Source organism: Cervus elaphus, chromosome 15, assembly GCF_910594005.1.
Source record: "Cervus elaphus chromosome 15, mCerEla1.1, whole genome shotgun sequence".
Classification (NCBI taxonomy): Eukaryota; Metazoa; Chordata; class Mammalia; order Artiodactyla; family Cervidae; genus Cervus; species Cervus elaphus.
The window spans coordinates 50,898,357-50,920,888 of NC_057829.1; the positions used below are offsets into that span (position 1 = coordinate 50,898,357).

At 37.8% G+C, this 22,532-nt stretch overlaps 1 protein-coding gene across 4 annotated transcripts in view; it reads right to left on the reverse strand.

Moving 5' to 3' along the window:
• Nucleotides 1–22,532, reverse strand: part of PRKG1 (protein kinase cGMP-dependent 1) — a 1,340,863-nt gene that overhangs the window by 364,404 nt on the left and 953,927 nt on the right. For all 4 annotated transcript variants that reach the window (XM_043924973.1, XM_043924972.1, XM_043924975.1 and 1 more), the window contains one exon: nt 9,904–9,967. In XM_043924973.1, the coding sequence (XP_043780908.1) occupies nt 9,904–9,967 (64 nt within the window). The remainder of the gene's footprint in view (nt 1–9,903; nt 9,968–22,532) is intronic.

Here is a 22,532-nt window from a genome sequence, read left to right on the forward strand (position 1 = left end):
GCCTGGTTTGCTATGTTTCACAGGTTCGCAAAAAGTTGGACAGGACTGACAAGACTGAACTGAACTGATGAATGTTTTCTAGAAAGCTGACTTATTACAGACTAGTTTCCTATTTGGAGAGCACATACATTTTGATGAATTACAGACAGCATAATGCAAAACATATACATCCTGGTGATAAAAAGACTAGAAACTGCCTAGTTTTGAAGTTTGTTAAAGGCATAAAATGGATTCCTGTCATAACAAATTAAAAATGCTGACTGGGAAAAAGTTAACTACTCCCATGGAGAAAAAGGAAGAAAAAGATAAGTAAACATTTTCAGAAGAAGACATCTCCTATTAAAAAAAAAGAAGAAAGAGTAGGTAATGGGGGAAAATAATTTTTTTCCTCTTCATTTATACTATGAATTTTCAAGATGAAATACAGCATAGTAATGAAAGGTGCCAATTCCAGCCTCAGATTGGATGGAATAAACTACTTCCCCATTAGCTGTATTACTTGAGCCTCAGTTCCCCCAGTTATAAACTAGGAATTGTAAAAGCACAGTTGATCCTTGAACAACATGCCTTTGAACTTTGGGTGTCCACATACATGCAGATTTTTTTCACTAAATGTGACTGCCCAGTATTATAAGTAATCCAAGGTCAGTTGAACCTGTGGTTCCAAATCTATGGATACCAGGACCTACTGTAAACTTATGCAGTAGGAGTTTTGATTGTGGGGTTTTGACTGTGTGGAGAGTCAGTGTCCCTAACCCCTGCTGTTGTTCAAGGGTCAACTGTAATAGTAGTCACCGCAGAGGGTTTTAAACAGGTGCCCTTAGCCTGGCACCGTCAGCCTTAATAAGTGGAAGGTATTAGTGTTGCTCCCCTCAAATGCTTACAAGTACCCTGTGAAAAGAAATTATGAATATATCATTAGCCTTTATTAGACAGAGGATGAGATGGTTGGATGGCATCACCAATGTAATGGACATGAGTTTGAGCAAACTCATGTTTGGAGATAGTGAAGGACAGGGAAGTCTGGGGTGCTGTAGTCCATGGGGTCACAAAGAGCTGGACACGACAGTGACTGAACAGCAACAGCCTTTAAAGAACTTACACTCTAAAGTGATAAAACATCACAGAACGAGAGACTAACTTAAAGAAATGGACAAGCACTTATTTCTTCCATATAGTGACAGCTAAATAGATCAAGGGGATAAAGGAGAAGACACTTCCCACAGGGGTAGAAATGAAAATGACTGAGGCTCTGAACTAGAGAGATCTCAGTTGAGAATGTGATCATACAGAATCTTAGAGTTAGGTAGAAGCCAAAAAATCAATATTATTCAAACACTAAATCAATGCATGAGTATTTACAATATCTTAACTAATTCCTTCTACACTGTAGTTTTTCAAATATGTATGACTTCTATTCATACTTAACATTACATACTATATTTTGCTATCTGTGATGCTTGCCATGGCTGTCAACTCAAAGTCACCTCTTCAGATAAAACTTTCCTAACCACTCTCGCTAAAGTAGTCCACCAGTCCTTGGCAGTCTTGATCATATTATATGCTTTTATTTCCTTCATACTTTCAGCAGAATTTCCCAAGTCCTGTCACATTTACTCTACAGGAGAATTTCCCAGACTCAGCACTGCTGACATCTGGGACTGGATGAATTGTTGTAAAGCTGTCCTATGCATTGTAGAAAGTTTAGTAGTGTTAGGGGAAGCACACTGACTGAAACCGCCCACCCTGGCCAGGCACCATAAGAACCATTTGCATGAGTTGTTTTATGACAGGAGGTCCCGGTAAGAAATAGGGAACTAATAAGCCTCCACCAACCAAAAGAGTTCCAGAGAGGTCAAAAGGAGACACCACCTGTCCGACCACCTCCCAGAATCCTTCTCTCTGGCATCCATCTTGGCTGAACAAGGCATGCATCACCAGGAAGGACTCTGAGTCAGCATGATTGGCTAAGGACAACCCGGAAATGAATCCCATCACCATAAATCCCAAGACTGTGAGCCACGTGGCAGAGCTGTTCTCCAGGGTTCCCTTACCCTCCTGCTCTCCGCCCAGGTGCCCTTTTCCAATAAATCTCTTGCTTTGTCAGCACATGTGTCTCCTTGGGCAATTCATTTCCAAGCGTTAGACAAGAGCCCAGTTTTGGGCCCTGGAAGGGGTCCCCCTTCCTGCAACAGTAGCACCGTGGCTCCTACCCATTAGAAGCCAGTGGCAGCCTTCTGCTAACCTCGCTCAGTATTATAACCAGCACAGATGTCTCCAGACATTACAGAATGCCTCCTCAGCCATTCAGATGGAGAGCCCAGTAGGACTTGGGACAGTCAAAATCCCTGACCAGTAACCTTCAGGCATAAGGACTTTTATTTGTTAACCTCAATATGTATGTAGGATAAACATTTTCCATTATGTGTCAACATGTGAAAGGGGTTGGTAAGCACTGATAATGGACATCTGAAATGATGTTTGCATGCTAATAATTTTACAATAATTATACAATTTAAGACCTACAGTACTACAAGAGGCAGATACTGCTTTATCCCTATTCATCAGTGATGGGTTAAATCCTTCAACCAGGCTATTTTTAGAGATGGAGTTCCCCATCCTTTGAACACAGAAAGTTGTGTCCACTAAGTTAAAAAGGAATCCAATACTTTCCCCCAAAGTCTTCTCCAGGGAAAATTTATGTTATTTCAATTGTTTTCTTCCTTTGTTTCCAGCAATATTGTCTACATTCTGCCCTGTCTCCACTATTCCAGCCTTCTGTTCCATCCTTCTGTATTTTTTTTTCTTTTTAATCATGTGCAAACTATATTCTCCTCTGTTACCTAAATTTAGTGGAGTCCATCCATTTTCCCAACCTGTTTAGATATTTTGGGTCTTTGTCAGGTATAGGGCTACTGGTTCAATTCAAGTGAGGAAGTTGAATAAAAATGAAAACTGAATATTTTGTAGGTATGGTATAGATTATACAAATGAGCAAAATATGTAATTTAAAGAGGTAGAAACTTCGGGGTGAGAAGGAATTATATAAATGCTTAACAGATAAAGTTCTAGACCATTTTTCAAAGAAGTTGCACCATTTTACAATCCCACAAGCAACATATGGGAGTTACAATTTCTCTACATCCTCACCAAGATTTTTCATTGTCTTTTTAATTCTAGACACCCTAGAGGGTATGAAGTGGTGCATAATTATGGTTCTTATTTTTGTTTCCTTGATGACTGCTAATAAGAAACATGTACTTATTGGATTTTTGTATATCTCCTTTCGAAAAATACCTATTCATGCATTTTTATCTATAACTTTTAAAATCCACTCATTTTTAAACTGAACTATTTATCATTTTATTATCAAGTTGTAAGTATTCTTTATATATTCTAGATATAAGTCTTATGATAATATTGTGTCAACTTAGCTGGGCCATAGTGCTCAGATATTTGATCAAACATTATTCTGAATTTTTTTGTGTGTGTGTTATAAGACTAACATTTCAGCAAGTGAACTTTGAGACTAGATTACTCAAAACCCATTGATTTAAGTGTTAAAGTGGATTACTGTCCATAATGTGTGTGGGCCCCATTCAATCAAATGAAGACCTTAACGGAACAAAGACTGACATTCCCCAAGTAAGAAGGAATTCTGCCAGCAGATGGCATTGAACTTGAACTGCAACATTAGCTTTTCCATGGCCTGCCAGCTCATTCTGCAGATTTTGAAATGGCCAGCATCCATAATTCAGGAGCCAATTCCTTAAAATAAATCTCTCCTTCTACACATGCACATCTTACTGGCTCTATTTTCTCTGGAGAACTCTGACTAATACAACTACCTTATCACATTTATAATTTGCAATTATATTCCCCCATTACATTTACGTCTATAATAGAATAAGACTGGCAGATATTCATATGAACTGAAAGTTTGTCTTTACTTTTTAATCTCTCCACCCTGCCACAAAAATACAAACATACACCCTTCCACTTCCTCCTTCAGAAGCACTCATTTGCCCTGTAGATGTGAAGACCCAAAAAGAATCAAAAGGAACCAAGTAGATCTAAACAGATAATTGTCCAAATTCAGAGTCCTTTAGGCCAAAGCAACTGGAAAAGAATGGGTACTTAAAATTCCCTCCAACTTGGCTCTGAATAGCAAGAATCAAAAAGTTTAGTCACAACAATACATTTCGAAGAGAATTAATAATGTTTCTGTCTACTGCACTAGTTTCTTTCCAAAGAGTCTAGACCTGTTTAGAATGATAAAAAGAGAGAAAGCTTCAGAGCATTCCAATAACTCATCAAGTGTAGTACTTATTCCTTGTATTACTCACAACTGGAGAGAATGCAAAGGGATCTGAGAAGAAGACATGGTGACTCAAGCAACAGTCGCCCAGCTGAAACGATGCAGACTGAGTCAGCCGTGGGGTACCTTGTGTGACACTAGCCTCCTTTCCAATAATGATCCCCGGACTGTGATCCAGTATTTGCTCTTCAGTGTATTCTCGAGCAATGGGAAGATGAAAAAAAAGAAAAACATTTGCTCTCCTTGCCTCTTTTCTGTTTCTATTTTTCTCATTATGTCCTCTTTGATATTTCAAAAACTTGGAGGAGTATTATTTGTTCAAGATCTTGTCAGGGCCCTAACAGTATAAATATCCTCAAACTGAAAACATAAATAAATGCCCTGTATAAGGACATAAACCAGAACAATCCATTATTTAGACTCAAATGTATCTAAGATCTAATCACACAAAGCTGCAGACCCAAAGGTAGAGAGCTCTTAAAAAGCTGGTAAAGCAAAAGTATTTCTCATTCTAAGACAACCGAATCCAGTGTTTCATGAGAGAACTGGACATGAGACAGATTCAATGTAACCAAAGAAGTGATTCTCACATGTTTTATTTTATTTTCTATTTAAAAATCAGGAGACTTAAATATAGCACCCATGTCCCACTGCTGTTTACAAAGAAAGAATGAGCTATATCAGTGGTAAAAAGCAAATTTGTTGGCTTAACTTGATTGTTCAATCTAATGTCTTCAATAAAATATGGTTTTACTTGAGTTATTTAAGCATTTTCACCCTTATTCGTGAAAGCCTAACTCCTTCCCAAATTAACTTTCAAGGTTCTTTGTAACATGATATCAGGTTAATCTCTGCTCCTCCTCTCTATAAGAAATTGTTTTTATTTGCTGTTTCCTTTAAAGATCTCAGCACAGTTCTAATATGCAGATATTTATTATACACTGAGTTATTTACAGTGACTTTCCTCCATTGTGTTTGGATAGGTAGCCACTGAAGGAAGCTATTTCTCAGGTGGAGATTAGCTACAGGTTGTTCCATCCATCTGAAAAATGTAATTCATCTACAGAGACTAATTATGTGTACATAAAGAAAGAAGGAAAGTGTTAGGTTGCTATAGTAAGAAAAAAAGACTAGATCCTATTTATAATTTCACAGCTCTTTTCATTTACCCATAAGAACTTTCTAGGCTTTCAGACTAGATTCCAGTATTTGACTAATTCATTCAATGTGAATGAATTCAACATAGTTTTCACTGTATTATACAGAATAGTATAGAAGTTAATGAAACTAGTTTACAAAGTCAAATCTTGCTATTCCCTACATGTGCCTAAAAATTCTCCTATAATTTATTTTACAAACTATAAAATAACTTCTTTAGCAAAACAAATCTGAAGCTCTTAAAATGACCTCCATTCATTATTAAGACTTACTTTAAGTCAGATACGAGATGAGAACAACATACTATGGTGACAATGAAGATGAATAATTAGAGAATCAATTAATTACTTCAACTTGTCTTGCAAAACACAACCTAAGAAAATGATGGAATTGTTGCTCTTGATCTGGATAGACCTTTGACCAAGAATCTCTTGATATCTATGCATAAACACAACTTCTCAAAGGAACTAGAGAAAATATTCCTATGTTCCTGAAAAAGTCATGAGAGATTCAATAAAGAAAATACTTGTACTACGTGATATAAAGGAAACAAAGAAAGGGGCACTAAATTACAACACTAAGAATAAGGATATTTGTTCCCGGTTTACAATCTCATAAGAAAGAACAGATAAATGGGTACATCTACACTAGAAATTATGGAAGAGGTAAGTGGGGGGGGGGGGTGGGCAACGGCAGAAATTACTCATGTATTGGTTTCTTTTTCAATTTTAGAGTAGGACGCCCCAAACATCACATATTTGTCCTCCAGTCACAAATACCCTCCTAAATCACTTAACCAATAACATTATGTCCGTTCCTCTTGCATTATGTTTGCTTCCTTTTTTGGGTTAACTCTCAGTCCTTGTGTACCCTGCCCCTATTCTTTAAAAATGTTCCCCTCATGCTGGAAGTTTTGTCTCATAATGAATGGAATGAAACAGTCAATAAGAAAGTACATCCACATACAAACATCTACCCTCATCTGGGGCTATTTTGTCTAAATAATTGATCTGTCCCTTTATAATCCATTCTTCTCACAGAAAGGTATCATTTAAACACAACCCAAATCATGTCATTTTATGGCTTAGAACCCTCAAAATCTTCCCATTGCACTTAAAAACCTTATCATAACTCCTTATCACAATCAGCAAAGTCCCCTGCCACCTGGCCTTGGCTATTTTCTTTAGCCTCATCTCATTTCATGGTAATTTTTTTTTTTTCCTATGCCTTAAGAACAGCAAACTCATTCCTAGTTTAGGACATTATGCTTTCTCTTCTCTCTGCCCTGTACACAAGGCATCCTGTATCTGCTTTTAGATTTCAGCTCGAGACCAGAGAAGTCTTCCCTCCCTAACTCAATACAGAGTAGCCTTCTCACCCAAAGCTATTTTGATGCTATTTCCTTACGTCTCATCTGTACCTTCCACTGAACATATGCTTTGAGTGGACAAGGCCCTGAATCCCCGAATTTGGAACAATTACTGGGGCCTGACAGATGTTCCATAAATATTCATTTTAACAAGGCTATAAGCTTCTTTGTTAAACACAATGATTATACTGGCTTTCTTTTTTCTTTCATTTTCTTGTAGATGTTGTAGGAAGAAAGACAGCTCTGCAAGCATATTTTCCTTTAATGTTATGTGACACTGGTATTGCTTTTGTTCTTCCAAATTTTCTTCACTCTATCTGATACATAATTTAATCTAATTTCTCATGTGCTTGTTTATTCAACTTGAACACTTTTGTGCATTGGGTAGTATATTCATACATCTAACTTCATATTTTGGCTGTTTACTTCATTTGTATGTCTTCAGAGTAAATGTGTGGGTACTTAATCATCTGTTTCTATTTTCATGCAGTTCTGCTGTAGACTGTACTGTGGTTTGTATAACATAAATAAAGGCATCTTCTGATGAGAAAATCAGACATAAAATACTAAAATATTTCTTTGGTCAAAATTATTTATAGAGCTATGGCTATTGTTTTGCAAAACATAGCAAATGCTTCCACAGCTGTGGAAAAGAAAGAAAATGATTAAAGAATTTCATGGGGTTTTATTTTATTTTATTTTGGACAGGCTTGATTGGGGCCAGTGAATTTGCACTATATTTCATTTTGTTTAGAAAAAAAGAAAAAGAAAAAGGTCATCAGAGAGTTCTTCAGTGTATTTAACAAGGAAAAGAACTGGGGAAAGCAGCTTTTCATTTACAGAGGTTGCAAGTACAGTGGCTGGCACATTCAGAAAGAAAGGCAGCCAGTAATTTTTTCTCATGGATCTTTTATATTTTAACATAGGAACCAAACGTTACTTCTGTTTTACTTGGTGTTCCCATATAAGATGAGAGAGAACAGTAAAGCCTAGGAGAGCTCACTCTGATAAAAGACTCTTAAGAATTTGTGGACATAAACACTTCAAATTCTGTGTATCATATAATTACTGGTATTGTGAGTGGTGGTGGTTTAGTCGCTCAGTCGTGTCCGACTCTTGTGACACCATGGACTCTAGCCCGCCAGGCTCCTCTGTCCATGGGACTTTCCAGGCAAGAATACTGGACTGAATTGCCATTTCCTTCTCCAGGGGATCTTCATGACCCAGGAATTGATCCCATGTCTCCTGCATTTCAGGCAAATTCTTTACTGACTGAGTTATGGGGTAGTGTGAGTACCTAGACACAAAAACTTTTTCAGTATCTTTCTGGTTTATCTCTATGATAGCACAACTCCAGAAATTCTTCAGCCTCCTGAGACTAAAATCCATTGATCCCAGTCACTCACTGACCCTTGTTCCTTTCAGCGTCCCTCTCCTTCTTGCCCAGTCGAAATTCCAGGAGCAGTCTATATTATCCTTCCTTCACATGCATCTTCAACCCCCTTTCCCTCTTTCAACCACTCAGCTTTTCCTGGCAAAATACCAGTCCTGGTTAAATCCCATTCTCCATCTACTTGGGACTTGAATCTAGGGAAACAAATGGGGCTGAAAAAGCACACATGAGCAAATGGGCTGGTAAGCAAGACAGACTGAACAGTCCCCTCACTTTGACTAAACTTTAGATAGGCTTCTCTCTGACACTATTAGGCTCCTGATCTCCCTTTTCTTGGGGTGTTTACTTTAGAAAATTTTCAACTGTAAATTCTCAATTTGCCTGTTTTGAGATACATATCTTCTTCCAGGCTGATGATCTGTTTTACAGCTCAGGAATGTCTTTCTCAAGGACTAAATAAGGACAAAAATCCTTCCTACCCTGGAAGGTAGAGCTAGGATGAAAATCAGGAAATATATAACCCCAAACCCCTCTCTCCTCCATGAATATTCTGTCCATTTATTTCCACACCTCATATAACCAACTTGCCAAAGAAACTCAGGGCAACTGCCCACCTGGGTCCCAGCTCTCCCCTTGAGCTTAATAAATCTTCACTTTTCCTTTTTGACTTCCATCTCATTTCTGAATTCTTTCTGCAATGAGACAAGAACCTACTCTGTGGTAACACCCCTACTGGAATACTTTTCCACCAACTCACTCCAGTGCTTTAAAAATTCTCCCATCCTTTGGTACAACAGAGTGGAGTTTGATCTATCTATCTTATCATACCTCCTGGATGAACTCTTTTTGCCTGTTTAATTGATATTTAGGATTGGTAATATCAAATAGTGCCTGAATGATGATTGGCAATCATACTATGCCTTCCTAGTCCATTTCCTCTTCTATTTTTCTCACACCTTCTCTTCTGTCTTCAAACCTCTCAAACATCTGCCCCATAGCTAATAGTCTTGCTTTCTAGATCACTGAGAAAATAGATGTCAGAAGAGATAAGCCACAGAGCCAGCCACTCCATCAACCTTCCTACCTGCATAATTGCCTAGGTATTGTGCCTTCCTTGTTTCTGTAGGCACCAGGGACCCTATCCTCTTGTGTTCACTCAAGACACTACTTGTGTAAACCTCCTGTCTTTCTCCTGCTTCAATATTTCCTGTGCTTTATAGGTACAGAGAAAAAGAAGTAACAGTGACACTTTCATATTCACACATGCAATTACATGCATAAAATACTCATATGCTAAAAAATATGTACCCAACCTTCTAATTCATGTTATAAATTTGCTAATTTATATCTTCAGAGTAGCAATGACTACTTATTGCTTATCACCAATTGAAATAAGAGATATATATGCCATCTCCCATTCTTGGAAATCAAAGTAATAAAATGTTTGCCACAGTGAAAAAATTTCCTTCTGCTACAGTTGACTTGCACACTTCTAATTGTGTATAAATGTCAGATATGCTGAGCTGCTTTTATTTGAAGCCAAATATATATCTCATCCCAGTGCTCAAAAAAATGTAAAATGTCTCTGCAGTTTGTGACTTGTCATTGCACAGCTGTGATGGGTTGAGTCCCATCTCAAAAAGTTCAAGGACTAAAAACAATTACCTCTTCAAGGACATCAGCAAGCTTACTGAGGATCTCTTCAGGAAGGCTCTGGAATGTTGGAACGCTGAAAAACAAGACAGAGATGATGCTGAAGGCATGTACTGCAGCTCACTTTTATAAATAAAACAGCAATATATCTGAATGAACATGCAAAAAGATTTCATAACTAATAATTTGCAGATGAAGATCATAGCAATAACAAGCATAATCTGATGACTAACAGGGGAAAGACATGATGTACAAGAAAGAATTGGAGGTTGGACAGAACTGAGTTCAAACTTCACTTGGATTTCCCTGTGTGACCTTGAATGCCTCAGTTACAATGGGGAGAAAACCACTCTCTCCCTTATCAGCCTGCTGTCACCAGATTCCTTCCAGTTCCATCACCCTCTCCAGGAGGCCCCCCACTACATATACACACTCTCTGTCTTCCCTTTCAACAGGCCAACTGCTACCCATCTTCTAAGACACAGCTCGAATGACGACACATTCAGCACTACAAGCGTGCATTCAATAACACTGGAAGTTTCCCACTTTCACCAATCTCTCCCCAGCTAGATAAGGTCTTCTTCTTATGATCTCTTTTATCCCTTCCTGCAATTGTAATTAGATAATTAGTGAGATATTTGCTTCTGGCCATCCTCACTGCCAAAATCAAATGCCACAAAAATAAGAACTGTATCTATTTTGCTAAGTTCCTATATTTTTAGTGATTTGTTAATGACAACTCAAGAACATGTGTTGAATAAAAAGTTATGAAAATATGGATGTACAAATGCTTCCTAGGACATTTATAGGAATCAGATCAGACAGGATGGAGAAAAAATGTCCAGATTCATAGTAGACCCTGAACAATGTCTTCTCAGCTTCTTATTAGGAAAACTCACAAGACCAGCAAGGAAATACTGAATTATGTTGAATACACAAATCAATGAAACTTATTTTCTATGGATAATGATAGCAGCTTTAAAAGAAAAAAAAAACTCATCAACATAAAATTCTTGAAAATCTATTCCACTAGAAAATCTAACTGGGATGCGGAACTAAATTCTCATGTAACCCTACTTCAATCTTGAGTAGAGAAAAGACTATAAATGAGTGAATATACATTTGTATGTAAGGTATTTGATTAAAGACTGATCTTTAGGTAAACTCAATCTTTAGGTAAACTATAGAACAAACATATTTAAATGAGTTAGATGAGTTGGATGAGACTTAGGTTTGTTGCTAATGTACAATGGTTTGACTTGATTAGAAAAATACAACATAAGAAGCCAGAACATGGTGTTTGGATATAAGCATGAAAGTTTTACTGTTAATTTGTCACTCTGATTCCCATTACTTAGTGTAAAGCCTATTGATAAAATCCTAAGGTTTTATGCAGAGGTAAAACAATTCATCCAGGCCCATCTGTTCCACCAGATTTACTGCTATGGTCTGAGCCACGTGGGTTCTAATTTCCAGAAGGCAGTCTATTTCAGCAGCTGGATGAAACATATCAGAGAAAGAGAGGATGACAGAGGAAGCTTTTTCCATGAGTTATGCAGGTTGAAAAATCTAGTCCTTCCGTGTTCTTTTAATGAGTTATATATTTCAGTTTCTTCTGAGATGTAAGAATAATTAAAATATTTCTATCCCAGTGGGTATTTATGAAAAACACAAACTACAACTGAGTTTTTCTCATTTTATTATAATTGGCTGCCTTCTTTAGAGAGCTCTAATACTTCTGTGCTAAGTCTATGTCAAGCCACTCTACAATATTTTCATTTTCATGAGCATTCTTAGTCATGAGGAAAAAAAAATATTTGCATGACTATGTAACCCACTAAAGAAAACAAAAACATTAAGTTTTAGGAGGGCATTTTAATAAATTATTTTTTACAATTTTACTTAGTTTTAAAAAATTCAGCTTTATTTAGGTATAATTGACAAAAATGTAAGATATTTAAAGTGAACATAGTGAAACAATTCCTCTCATCCAGTTAACCTAGTTAATTAACACATTTGTCACCTCATATATTTATTCTTATGTACTTTGCAAACTGACAAGTTCTACTCTTTTTGTAGATTTCAGTTATACAATATAGTGCTATGAACTATGGTTAGAAGCTGAAACTCTGTAATCTACTCCCCCTACTTCTCAGTCCCTGACAACTACTGTTCTATTCTATGTTCTTATGAGTTTTTCATTTAGATTCCACATATAGGTGATGCCATGAAGTATTTTTCTCTCTCTGTCTAGCATAATGCCCTCAAGGTCCATCCATGTTGTAGAAAACAAAATAGCTGGATTTCCTTATAATATATTATTTTATATCATACAATAATATTCCAGTGTGTGTGTGTGTGTGTACATATATACACATACAGGCTTCCCTGGTGGTTCAGTGGTAAAGAATCCCACTACAGTACAGGAAAAACAGGAGACGTGGGCTTGATCCCCCGGTGGGGGAAGATCCTCTGGAGGAGGGCATGGCAACCCGCTCCAGCATTCTTGCCTGGAGAATCCCATAGACACAGGAGCCTGGTGGGCTACAGTCCACAGAGTCACAAAGAGTCAGACACAACTAAAGTGACTGAGCATGCACATATGTTTCCACACACACACACACACACACATGATCTTTTACAATTTTAAATGCTTCAAAACATTCAGTGCCATTTATTACCAATAAAAATTAAGGATGATTTTAAAGAAGAAACACTCTAAAGAATTTTTGGTAACAGTTTAAGCACTTTCAGATCTAACAAAATGGAAATCAATTAACAGAAAATAGACTTATCAAAGAACCATTGTTATAGTCGTCCCTTTTATAGCTAAAATAACTGGGATCTTGAGACTCTGCTAGAGGTCACAATAGTACAGATAAAAAAGAAAAAGGATGAAAATTTTTATCTGAATGACTATCATGCTGATGACTTGTTGAGCTATCCATCTCACAGCAGGCTTCCCTGGTGTCTCAGACGATAAAGAATATCCCTGCAATGAGGGAGACCTGGGTTCGATCCCTGGGTTGGGATGATCCCCTGGACGAGAAGGGCACTGCAACCCACTCCAGTATTCTTGCCTGGAGAATCCCCATGGACAGAGGAACCTGGTGGACTACAGTGCATGGGGTTGCAAAGAGTCAGACACAACTGAGTGACTAAGAACAGCGCAGCAGAGCACGCTTCCTAATAAAACTATTTTAAAATACCTCATGTAATTTTTAAAACCATGCCATATTCTTTTAATGACTTAGAAGTGAAGCAATAATATGAATAACCTCTGATTCAGTGGCTTCATTTATTAACTAACTTTTTAATATGAAACATGTCAAATAAATGGAAACGCTGAAAGAAGAGCTCAAGAATCACCTGTATCCCCACCACCTAGATTAGCAACTGTTAATACTGTGGCATCTTTATCTGCCTTCAATCCATCTAACTTTATGTACATATTGATAAACAGGTTTATAGATATTTTTTATGATAATCTGAAAGCAAATTGTAGGCTTCATGAAATTCCATCCCAAATATTTGAGCATACAGATCTAAAAATAAGAACAATCAAAAAATACTGCTATGTTACTTATGATATCATTTTGTGCCCCATCATTCAAAAGTTAAAGAAAAGGAAACAAACTGTTAATGCAAATGTGATGAAGTTTTTAAGCTTAAAACTGTTTGGTACACCTTTTCAAAGTGCAAATGAAGAAGTAAGTAAAGCGCCTGACAATGAGTTACCATACTGCATTGACTGGAGAAGTCACATAACAGAAGGCCAAAAAGTAAAGTCTTGGAGAGCTGACTTTGCTGAATGACTGCTGGAGAAGCCAGTAAAAGAAATCACTGTACTGCCTCTTTTCAAAGACACCGTACTTTGCTGAATTAAAGATTTTGCTGCAAACACAAAGATGGGTGAAAATCTTGTCCACAGAATTGCACTTTTGCCTTATAAATGGATTAATCAGTCATGGTGGGACTAGCTATTTGGCTGCTATTCATTTGACATCAGAATCAACCAATCATTAAAGAAGATTGCATATGAATACTTGGTAATAAACACAAGTGGTGCTGAACTACATAGCTGAGATAACTTTTCACATCAAATAGCGTTTCAGATGGAAGACCTATTGAAACTGAGTGGGGCCCTATGGAGCTCCACGGCATGGAGGTCTTTTTTTGTCTCTGTTTCCTGTAGACAAAACTCATGACCTTTCCTGAGTTCCAAAGGGCAGTTTCTAACAGTTGCTCTTCAAGTAAATTGGAGATGTCAAGGGAATATTTCATGTAGAGATAGGCACAATAAAGGAGAAAAATAGCAAGTACCTAATAAGGGCAGAAGAGATTAAGAAGAGGTGGCAAGAAAATACAGAACTATACAAAAAAGATCTTAATGACCTGGATAACCATGATGGTGTAGTCACTCACCCAGAGCCAGATATCCTAGAGTGAGAAGTCAAGTGGACCTTTGGAAGCATTACTATAAACAAAGCTAGTGGAGGTGATGGGATTTCAGCTGAGCTATTTCAAATCCTAAAAGATGATGCTGTGAAAGTGCTGCACTCAAGAAGACAGCAAATTTGAAAAACTCAGCAGTGGCCATGAGACTGGAAAAGGTTAGTTTTCATTCCAACCCCAAAGAAGAGCAATGCCAAAGAGTGTTCTAACTACTGCACAATTGTGCTCATTTCATATGCTAGCAAGGTTATGCTGAAAATCCTTCAAGCTAGGCTTCAGCAGTACATGAACTGAGAACTTCCAGATGTACAAACTGGGTTTAGAAAGGTCGGAGGAACAAGAGATCAAATTGCCAACATTCGCTGGAGCATAGAAAAGCAATGGAATTTGATAAGAACGACTAGTTCTGTTTCATTGACTACACCAAAACCTTTGACTGTGTGGATCACAACAAACTGTAGAAAATTCTCAAAGAGATGAGAATATCAGATGACCTTACTTGCTTCCTCAAAAGTCTGTATGAAGGTCAAGAAGCAACAGTTAGAACCAGACATGGAACAATGGACTGGTTCAAAATTGGGAGAGCAGTAAGTCAAGGCTATATACTGTCACCCTGCTTGTTTAACTTCTATGCAGAGTACATCATGCAAAATGCTGGACTAGAAGAATCACAAAGTGCAATCCAGATTGCTGTGAGAAATATCAACAACTTCAGATACAGAGATGATAGCACCCTAATGGCAGAAAGCAAAGAGGAACTAAAGAGCCTCTTGATTAAAGTGAAAGAGAAGAGTGAAAAGGCTGGCCTAAAACTCAACATTCAAAAAACTAAGATCATGGCATCCAGCACCATCACTTCATGGCAAATAGATGGGGGGAAAATGGAAGCAGTGAGAGACTTTATTTTCTTGGGCTCCAAAATCACTGCAGATGGTAACTGTAGCCATGAAATTAAAAGACACTTGCTCCTTGGAAGAAAAGCTATGACCAACCTAGACAGCATATTAAAAAGCAGAGACATTACTTTGCTGACAAAGGTCCATCTATGATTTTTCCAGTAATCATGTATGAATGTGAGATTTGGACCATAAAGGAGGCTGATCACTGATGAATTGATGCTTTCAAACTGTGGTGCTGAAGAAGATTCTTGAGAGTCCCTTAGTCAGCAAGGAGATCCAACCAGTCAATCCTAAAGGAAATCAACCCTCGATATTCATTAGAAGGATTGAAGCTCTAATACTGAAGGTAAAGCTCTCTTTGGTCACCTGACTCGAAGAGTTGACTCACTGGAAAAGACCCTGATGCTGGGGAAGATTGAAGGCAAGAGAAGAAGGGGGTAACAGAGGATGAGATAGTTGGATGGCATCACTGATTCAGTGGACATGAGTTTGAGCAATCTCTGAGAGATAGTGAAGGACAGAGAAGTCTGGCGTGCTGCAGTCCATTGGGTGCAAAGTACTGTACAGGACAACAAGACAACTTCTTTCTTCTCTGCTCAAGAGAGAAGCAGCCAGGAAACCGCCAGAGGCAAAATTAAAGGGACCAGAGAAGACCATCAAGATTAGGAGATTAAAGGATTAAAGGCATGTAAGCCCTGAATGTGTTAAGTCGCTTGTGTGACCCCATGGACTGTAACCCACCAGGCTCCTCTATCCAAGGGATTCTCCAGGCAAGAATACTGGAGTGGGTTGCCATGCTCTCCTCAAGGCCCCCACACACCTAAATCTTGTCAGAGATCCCACTCTTGGACCATTGTTATAAACCCCCTCTGACAATAAACCCCCTCATCAAATCCTCTGGGGGTTGTGACACATAGTTGTTCCAGGCAGGAACCTGTTTTGTCCCCCTTTGTCCAGCAAAGTAATAAAGCTATCCCTTTCTACTTCACCTAAAACTCTGTCTCCAAGGTTCAATCTGGCACTGGTGTACAGAGGGTTGAGCTTTCAGCATTATTATGTTGCACTGCTGGTGCAAAAGCAAAGCCCTCTCAACACAAATTAAGGCAGTGACACCAAGTATGTGTGTGCTAAGTCACTCCAGTCGTGTCCAACTCTTTGCAACCCTATGGACTGCAGCCCACCAGGCTCCTCTGTACATGGGATTCTCCAGGCAATAATATAGGAGTGGGTTCCCATGCCCTCCTCCAGGGGATCTCCCCAACCCAGAGACTGAACTAGAGTCACTTTATATCTTCTACATTGGCAGGTTGGTTCTTTAACACTAGCACCACCTGGGAGTCTGGAGGTTCTGCCGAGACTTGAATTTGTATCGTTGGATTCAAAGTCTAGAATGCTAATCACTACACCAAGGAACCCTAGTATACCAGTCATCATTATATTCTTAAACTCACATTATATCCTTTACTCACTATATATGGAATATCAAGTATAGTAGTCAGTATATTCTTGTACACATAGAAAAAATTGATAAAATAAAAATCTACTTTTACTTTAAACTGTTCTGGTGAAACACTGAGTTATTAATTGTATTAAATTTTAACCCCTGAGTACACATCATTTTAATATTCTATATGACAAAATGGCAAGCATACAGAAAGTGTCTCTGCCGCTTATTGAAGTACAATGGTTTTCTCAAGAAAAATCCCTTGTATAATTGCTGCAGTTGGAAGCTGAATTAGCCACTTTTTTTAGTACAACATAAGTTTTTACTAGGCAAAACCACAAACTGTGCTTATTCAGACTTGAGTATTTGGCAGATAATTTTTCAAAAAAAAAAACCAAAGTGAGACTGTCACTTCAAGGGAAACAACAGATAGCATTTGCTGCCGATAATAAAATTCTAACTTTCAAATGAAAGCTCAAACTTCAGAAAACTTTTATCGGCCACTGTGGGCTTAATAGCTTTCTAGTAATTAAAGACTTTTTTTGATGGGATCATTGGTGAATGCTGATATTAACAAATGTGATTCTTTTGGTATCATAAATTTTGTAATTTCTGAACCAGTATTTTCCAGATGACTAATGCATGATGTTACAAGGTCATGTGGGGAAAAATCTATTCCAAGTACAAGATGGATAAACAGGTTACAATTTAATAAAGTAAGAAAAGTTCATTGATATGGTTTCATATTTCACATTACAACTAAGTTGTAAGAAAGTACCCTTTGCTGGGCTTTGGTGTACTGTAAAATAAGAAGGCCCACTATTATCTGAAAAGGCCATTAATATACTCTTCCCTTTTTATGCTCCCTATCTTCGTGAGGCTGGTTTTTTGTTTTGTTTTGTTTTTTAATACTTGAACAAAAAACCCAGAAATTCAACAGATTGAATAATACTGAAGCAAATATGAGAATGTGCTGTCTTCTAAGGTAGATACTGACAGACTTTCAAAAATATAAAATCGTTTATTTTCACTGGTTTTTTTTGGTTTTGTAAAATGTTTTCATTAAAATTTGTTATATTAATATGTGAAAAAAGTTAAAGTTTTAGTTGCTCAGCCATGTCTGACTCTTTGTGTCCCTATGGACTGTAGCCCGCCAGGCTCCTCTGTCCATGGAATTCTCCAGGCAAGAATAATGGAAAGCTAAAGTTGCTCAGTCGTGTCTGATTCTTTGTGACCCCATGGACTATACAGTCCATGAAATTCTACAGGCCAGAATACTGGGGTGGGTACCCTTTTCCTTCTCCCGGGCATCTGCACAACCCAGGGATCAAACCCAGGTCTCCCGCATTGCAGGCGGTTTCTTTACCAGCTGAGCCACAAGGGAGGCCCAAGAATACTGGAGTGGGCAGCCTATCCCTTCTCCAGGGGATCTTCCCAAACCAGGGTTTAAACCCAGGCTTCCTGCACTGCAGGTAAATTCTTTACTGTCTGAACCACCAGAGAAGACCAAGGTAATATGTGTTATTAATTTTTGCCTCAAGAATTTGTGTTTGAGTATTTGGTTTCAAATACACTACAATGGAGGAGAAAGAGGCTGAGGATCTCAAAGGCACAGAGTTAAACCCACATTTCCTACAGAACTTTGGAACATCTATGAAGAGGCATGTGATAAGATTCCAAGAACAAAAATTAGTACAAAGGTTTCTACAAAGCGATACATAGCTCAGTTATAAATACATATTCTGGCATTCAGAAACTGATACCTCTCTTAATGAAGGAAGACATTATAGCAAAAAAGAAAAAGTGGTATGCTGAATGAGGAGACAAATCAACAAGCAAAAAGCTTCTAATATTTTGGATGACAGACTGCAAAGACAAGTGCTCATTAGAATCCACAAGATAAAATCAGTTATTTGGTAGGACCGTCACAAATCTACACACATTTTTAAATTAATTTTTTTAACTACATCATATGAGGGTATGCTTAGTGTTGTAGGAAACTTTGTTTCACAGTGGCTATATACCAAATTTAAATTTTTGAACTTTGTTAATGACTTAGTAAATAAATTTTTTAAAATGTGCTTATTTTTAACTCAATACAGTCAACATCAATAAACAATACCCACATGAGATTTGGAAAGAGTAGAAGAACAGAGGTGGTGAGACGTGGTTGAGCTCTGCTATGTTTGGGGAGTAGAAACAACATGATTTCCTAGATGACTAAATGTGGGGTGAGAGATAGAGGAGACAAGGATGACTGTACAATTGGAAGGAACATATAAATGCAGTTCAAATGTTTTTCACATTGAATAAGCATTTTTTTTAACCTACTCAGTAGAAAAGTGATTGATTTTATCAGAAGATCTCAGTTTTTAAATATAACCAGAGAGCATCAGATGTAGCCCTATATTTATAAGGCAAGATATCTCTTCAATACACACTTCAAGAATGTCCTAACCTAGAAAAAGACATACAGAGTTACATTGATTATTTTTGGGTAGCATTTGGAAAACAATAGCCTCTTCATTATGATATGAGAAATCAGCCTTGTATTCAGTTTAATGACAAGAAAATTGACATATATTGTTCATTTCAGGCTTCCTACAGTTCATACTAACTAAATAAAAGCAGATGTATCTGGCTTACCAAAGAAATCAATTTCTGTTGATGAAGAATTAAAGTAAGGGTCTTTCTTAATCTTACAGGTATCTAATCTTTCTCCTTAGTAAGCTCAGCAAAAGATTTTCTGCCCTCAACATACTTTTTTCTCTTAATTGAATCATTTGGCATTGATCTTCGCTCATTCTGTTATTCAAGCCTTAAAACTAGTCTTCTTTCTCTACCCCCTTCCTCGTCTCCCACCCAAATATACTTCAGATTTATTTTATATCAGCAGCATTTAGCCTTTATCACACAATGGCTCCAATCCTTTAAAAGTTGCCTATCATCTTGCCCCAGAAAATAAAAATTAGAAAAATTTTTTTTCCTGCATGTAACAATACTTTAGGTAAAACAAATCATTATAGAGACATGAGGCATAATTTTACTCTCTGTGTAATAAATATAAACTCCTTATCTAGGAAGACTGTATAGTGACTAAGCATATGTACTTTAGAATAAAAGAGAACAGCTGAATTAGGCTCTGCTACTAATTATCAGCTATGCTTTGAATAAGTAATTTAACGTCACTAGGTTTCAGCCTCCTTAGATTAAAATAAAAGGGAATAATACCACCTGCTGCATAGGGCTGTGGTAAAAATAAGCTAGATGGTAGATATAAGATACTAAAAATGTACCTGGCACATAAAGATTCATTAAAGATTTGCACCCACCAAGACCCTGATGCTGGGAAAGATTGAAGGCAGGAGGAGATGGGAATCACAGAGGATGAAATGGTTGGATGGCATCACCTACTTAATGGACATGAGTTTGAGCAAGCTCTGGAAAATGGTGAAGGACAGGGAGCATGGAGTGCTGCAGTCCATGGAGTCACAAAGAGTCGGACGCAACTGAGTGATTGAACAACAACAGCAATGACAGAGATGCATTTTTTGCTGTCCTAAATGTCAGTATTATTTAACACATTTAACAATTAAAACAAACTTTCTAATGCATCAGAAATGAATCTTAGTGTAGACTCAGGAGTGCTGAAAAGATCCATGTCTTCATTTTCTTAAGTAAACATATTTGGAGTATCAACCGTTGTTTTTTAATGAGCTATTTAATCACATTCATTGTTTAGCTCTTCTTCAGGGTCATACCTGAACCCAGAGGGCATGTCATGCCTAGAAGGTAGGGGATAAAGTCTCTTATTTCTCTGCTACTATGGTCACAAAGAGCCCTTGAAGTCACATCTCTATGGTTTTTTGCCCACAGAGGAGGAAGGAATCCTTTGGTCAAGCTAGAAACTCTGGTGCTTCCCCTTCACCTCCTTAGGCATCTCCATGCAGAGGAACCCACTTTTGGGGGAAGAAAAAATGTGTGTGTATATATATGTGTGTGTGTGTGTAAGATACTCCCCATTCTCTTTTGACCCCAGACAATTCTTTGTAATCTCTTTACATGAATTTAGGCTTTAAAAATAGATGGGCAGTATCTTCTAGAAGTTTCTAGGACTGAGCAAAAATAGAGATTAAAAAAAAAAAACATGCAAAGAGCCTATGAAACTGCCTAAAAAGGTGTAATATAGGGGGAAATATTTCAATAATTTATACCTGAATAAACTCTCTTCCAGATGCCCTTACTTCAGGACCCTGATTCCCTGTGAGAGCACCATCCACTACAACCAATCTTTCCCCACACACGATGCGGCCACCTTCATGTAAACACTTGGACACAGAGGCGGGCAAAATGGCAGGGAAGGAAGAAAAGATAAGGGAAGAGGTTTCTAAACAGTTAGAAATGAGCTCAGGGCCATTTGGGCAGAAAATTCCAAGATCCTGATATTGGCATGTGGCTTAGGAAGGCTCAGAGCACATCCTCTTGGCTCCTTACCAACAGCATGGGTGTACCCAAGAGAAATTAGAGAGGAGTCCTTAAAAAGTAAATAATTCAGAGGTAGGCAGCTCCTAGAATGGTACCAGTGTCCTCTTCACTAGTTATCCAGTCTCTTCTTGCTCTTACTGAGTGCTGCAGCCAAACACTGCCTTTCCCTACATAAACCTAAGCCAAATGCATTTTGTTATGTAAACTCTTCAGGTACATTCTCCACATCTCTTTATTCATTCACAATGTGTCCACTTAAATAATTAATGGTGGCATAAAATTTAAAATATTTTCAATGATTAAAAAGAGAAAAATCTATGAAACCATTATCTCTGCTACTCTCATTAAGATAAGAGTTATATTCTCATCAATTAGGTATCGTTAATATCACCGTAACTCTAGGAGTATGTGCAAAAGATAGGCAAATCACTTTAGCTCAGTGAATCTTCTCATATTTTCATCTCTAATACAGATATAACAATTTGAGGCTGAGTAATCTCAAACAGAGGATGAGATGGCTGGATGGCATCACCAACTAGATGGACATGAGTTTGAGTAAACTCCAGGAGTTTGTGATGGACAGGGAGGCCTGGCGTGCTGCAATTCATGGGGTCGCAAAGAGTCGGACATGACTGAACTGAACTGAATCTCAAGCAAACACCATTAAATAATATGAAAGAATGTATGTGAAATTGCTTTTCACATATATAAAGCCCTAGACAAGTATCAATGGTCAAGAAAACCATCCTCTGTAACTACATTATAATCAACTACAAACTTTTATATTTGATTATAAAGTTTCCAATTCTGCAGATTCATTTTCTAAAGCAACTATCAATCTCTGAGGCCAGATCCTTGGTCAAAATGTCCTAGGTCAGTTTCCAAATTTAAAAAAAAAAATCAGGTTAAATAATTCATTTGAATCAGTCCTAATGAGATGGATGAAACTGGAGCCCATTATACAGAGTGAAGTAAGCCAGAAAGATAAAGAACATTACAGCATACTGACACATATATATGGAATTTAGAAAGATGGTAACGATAACCCTATATGCAAAACAGAAAAAGAGACACAGAAGTACAGAACAGACTTTTGAACTCTGTGGGAGAAGGTGAGGGTGGGATGTTTCGAAAGAACAGCATGTATATTATCTATGGTGAAACAGATCACCAGCCCAGGTGGGATGCATGAGACAAGTGCTCGGGCCTGGTGCACTGGGAAGACCCAGAGGAATCGGGTGGAGAGGGAGGTGGGAGGGGGGATCGGGATGGGGAATACGTGTAACTCTATGGCTGATTCATATCAATGTATGACAAAACCCACTGAAATGTTGTGAAGTAATTAGCCTCCAACTAAT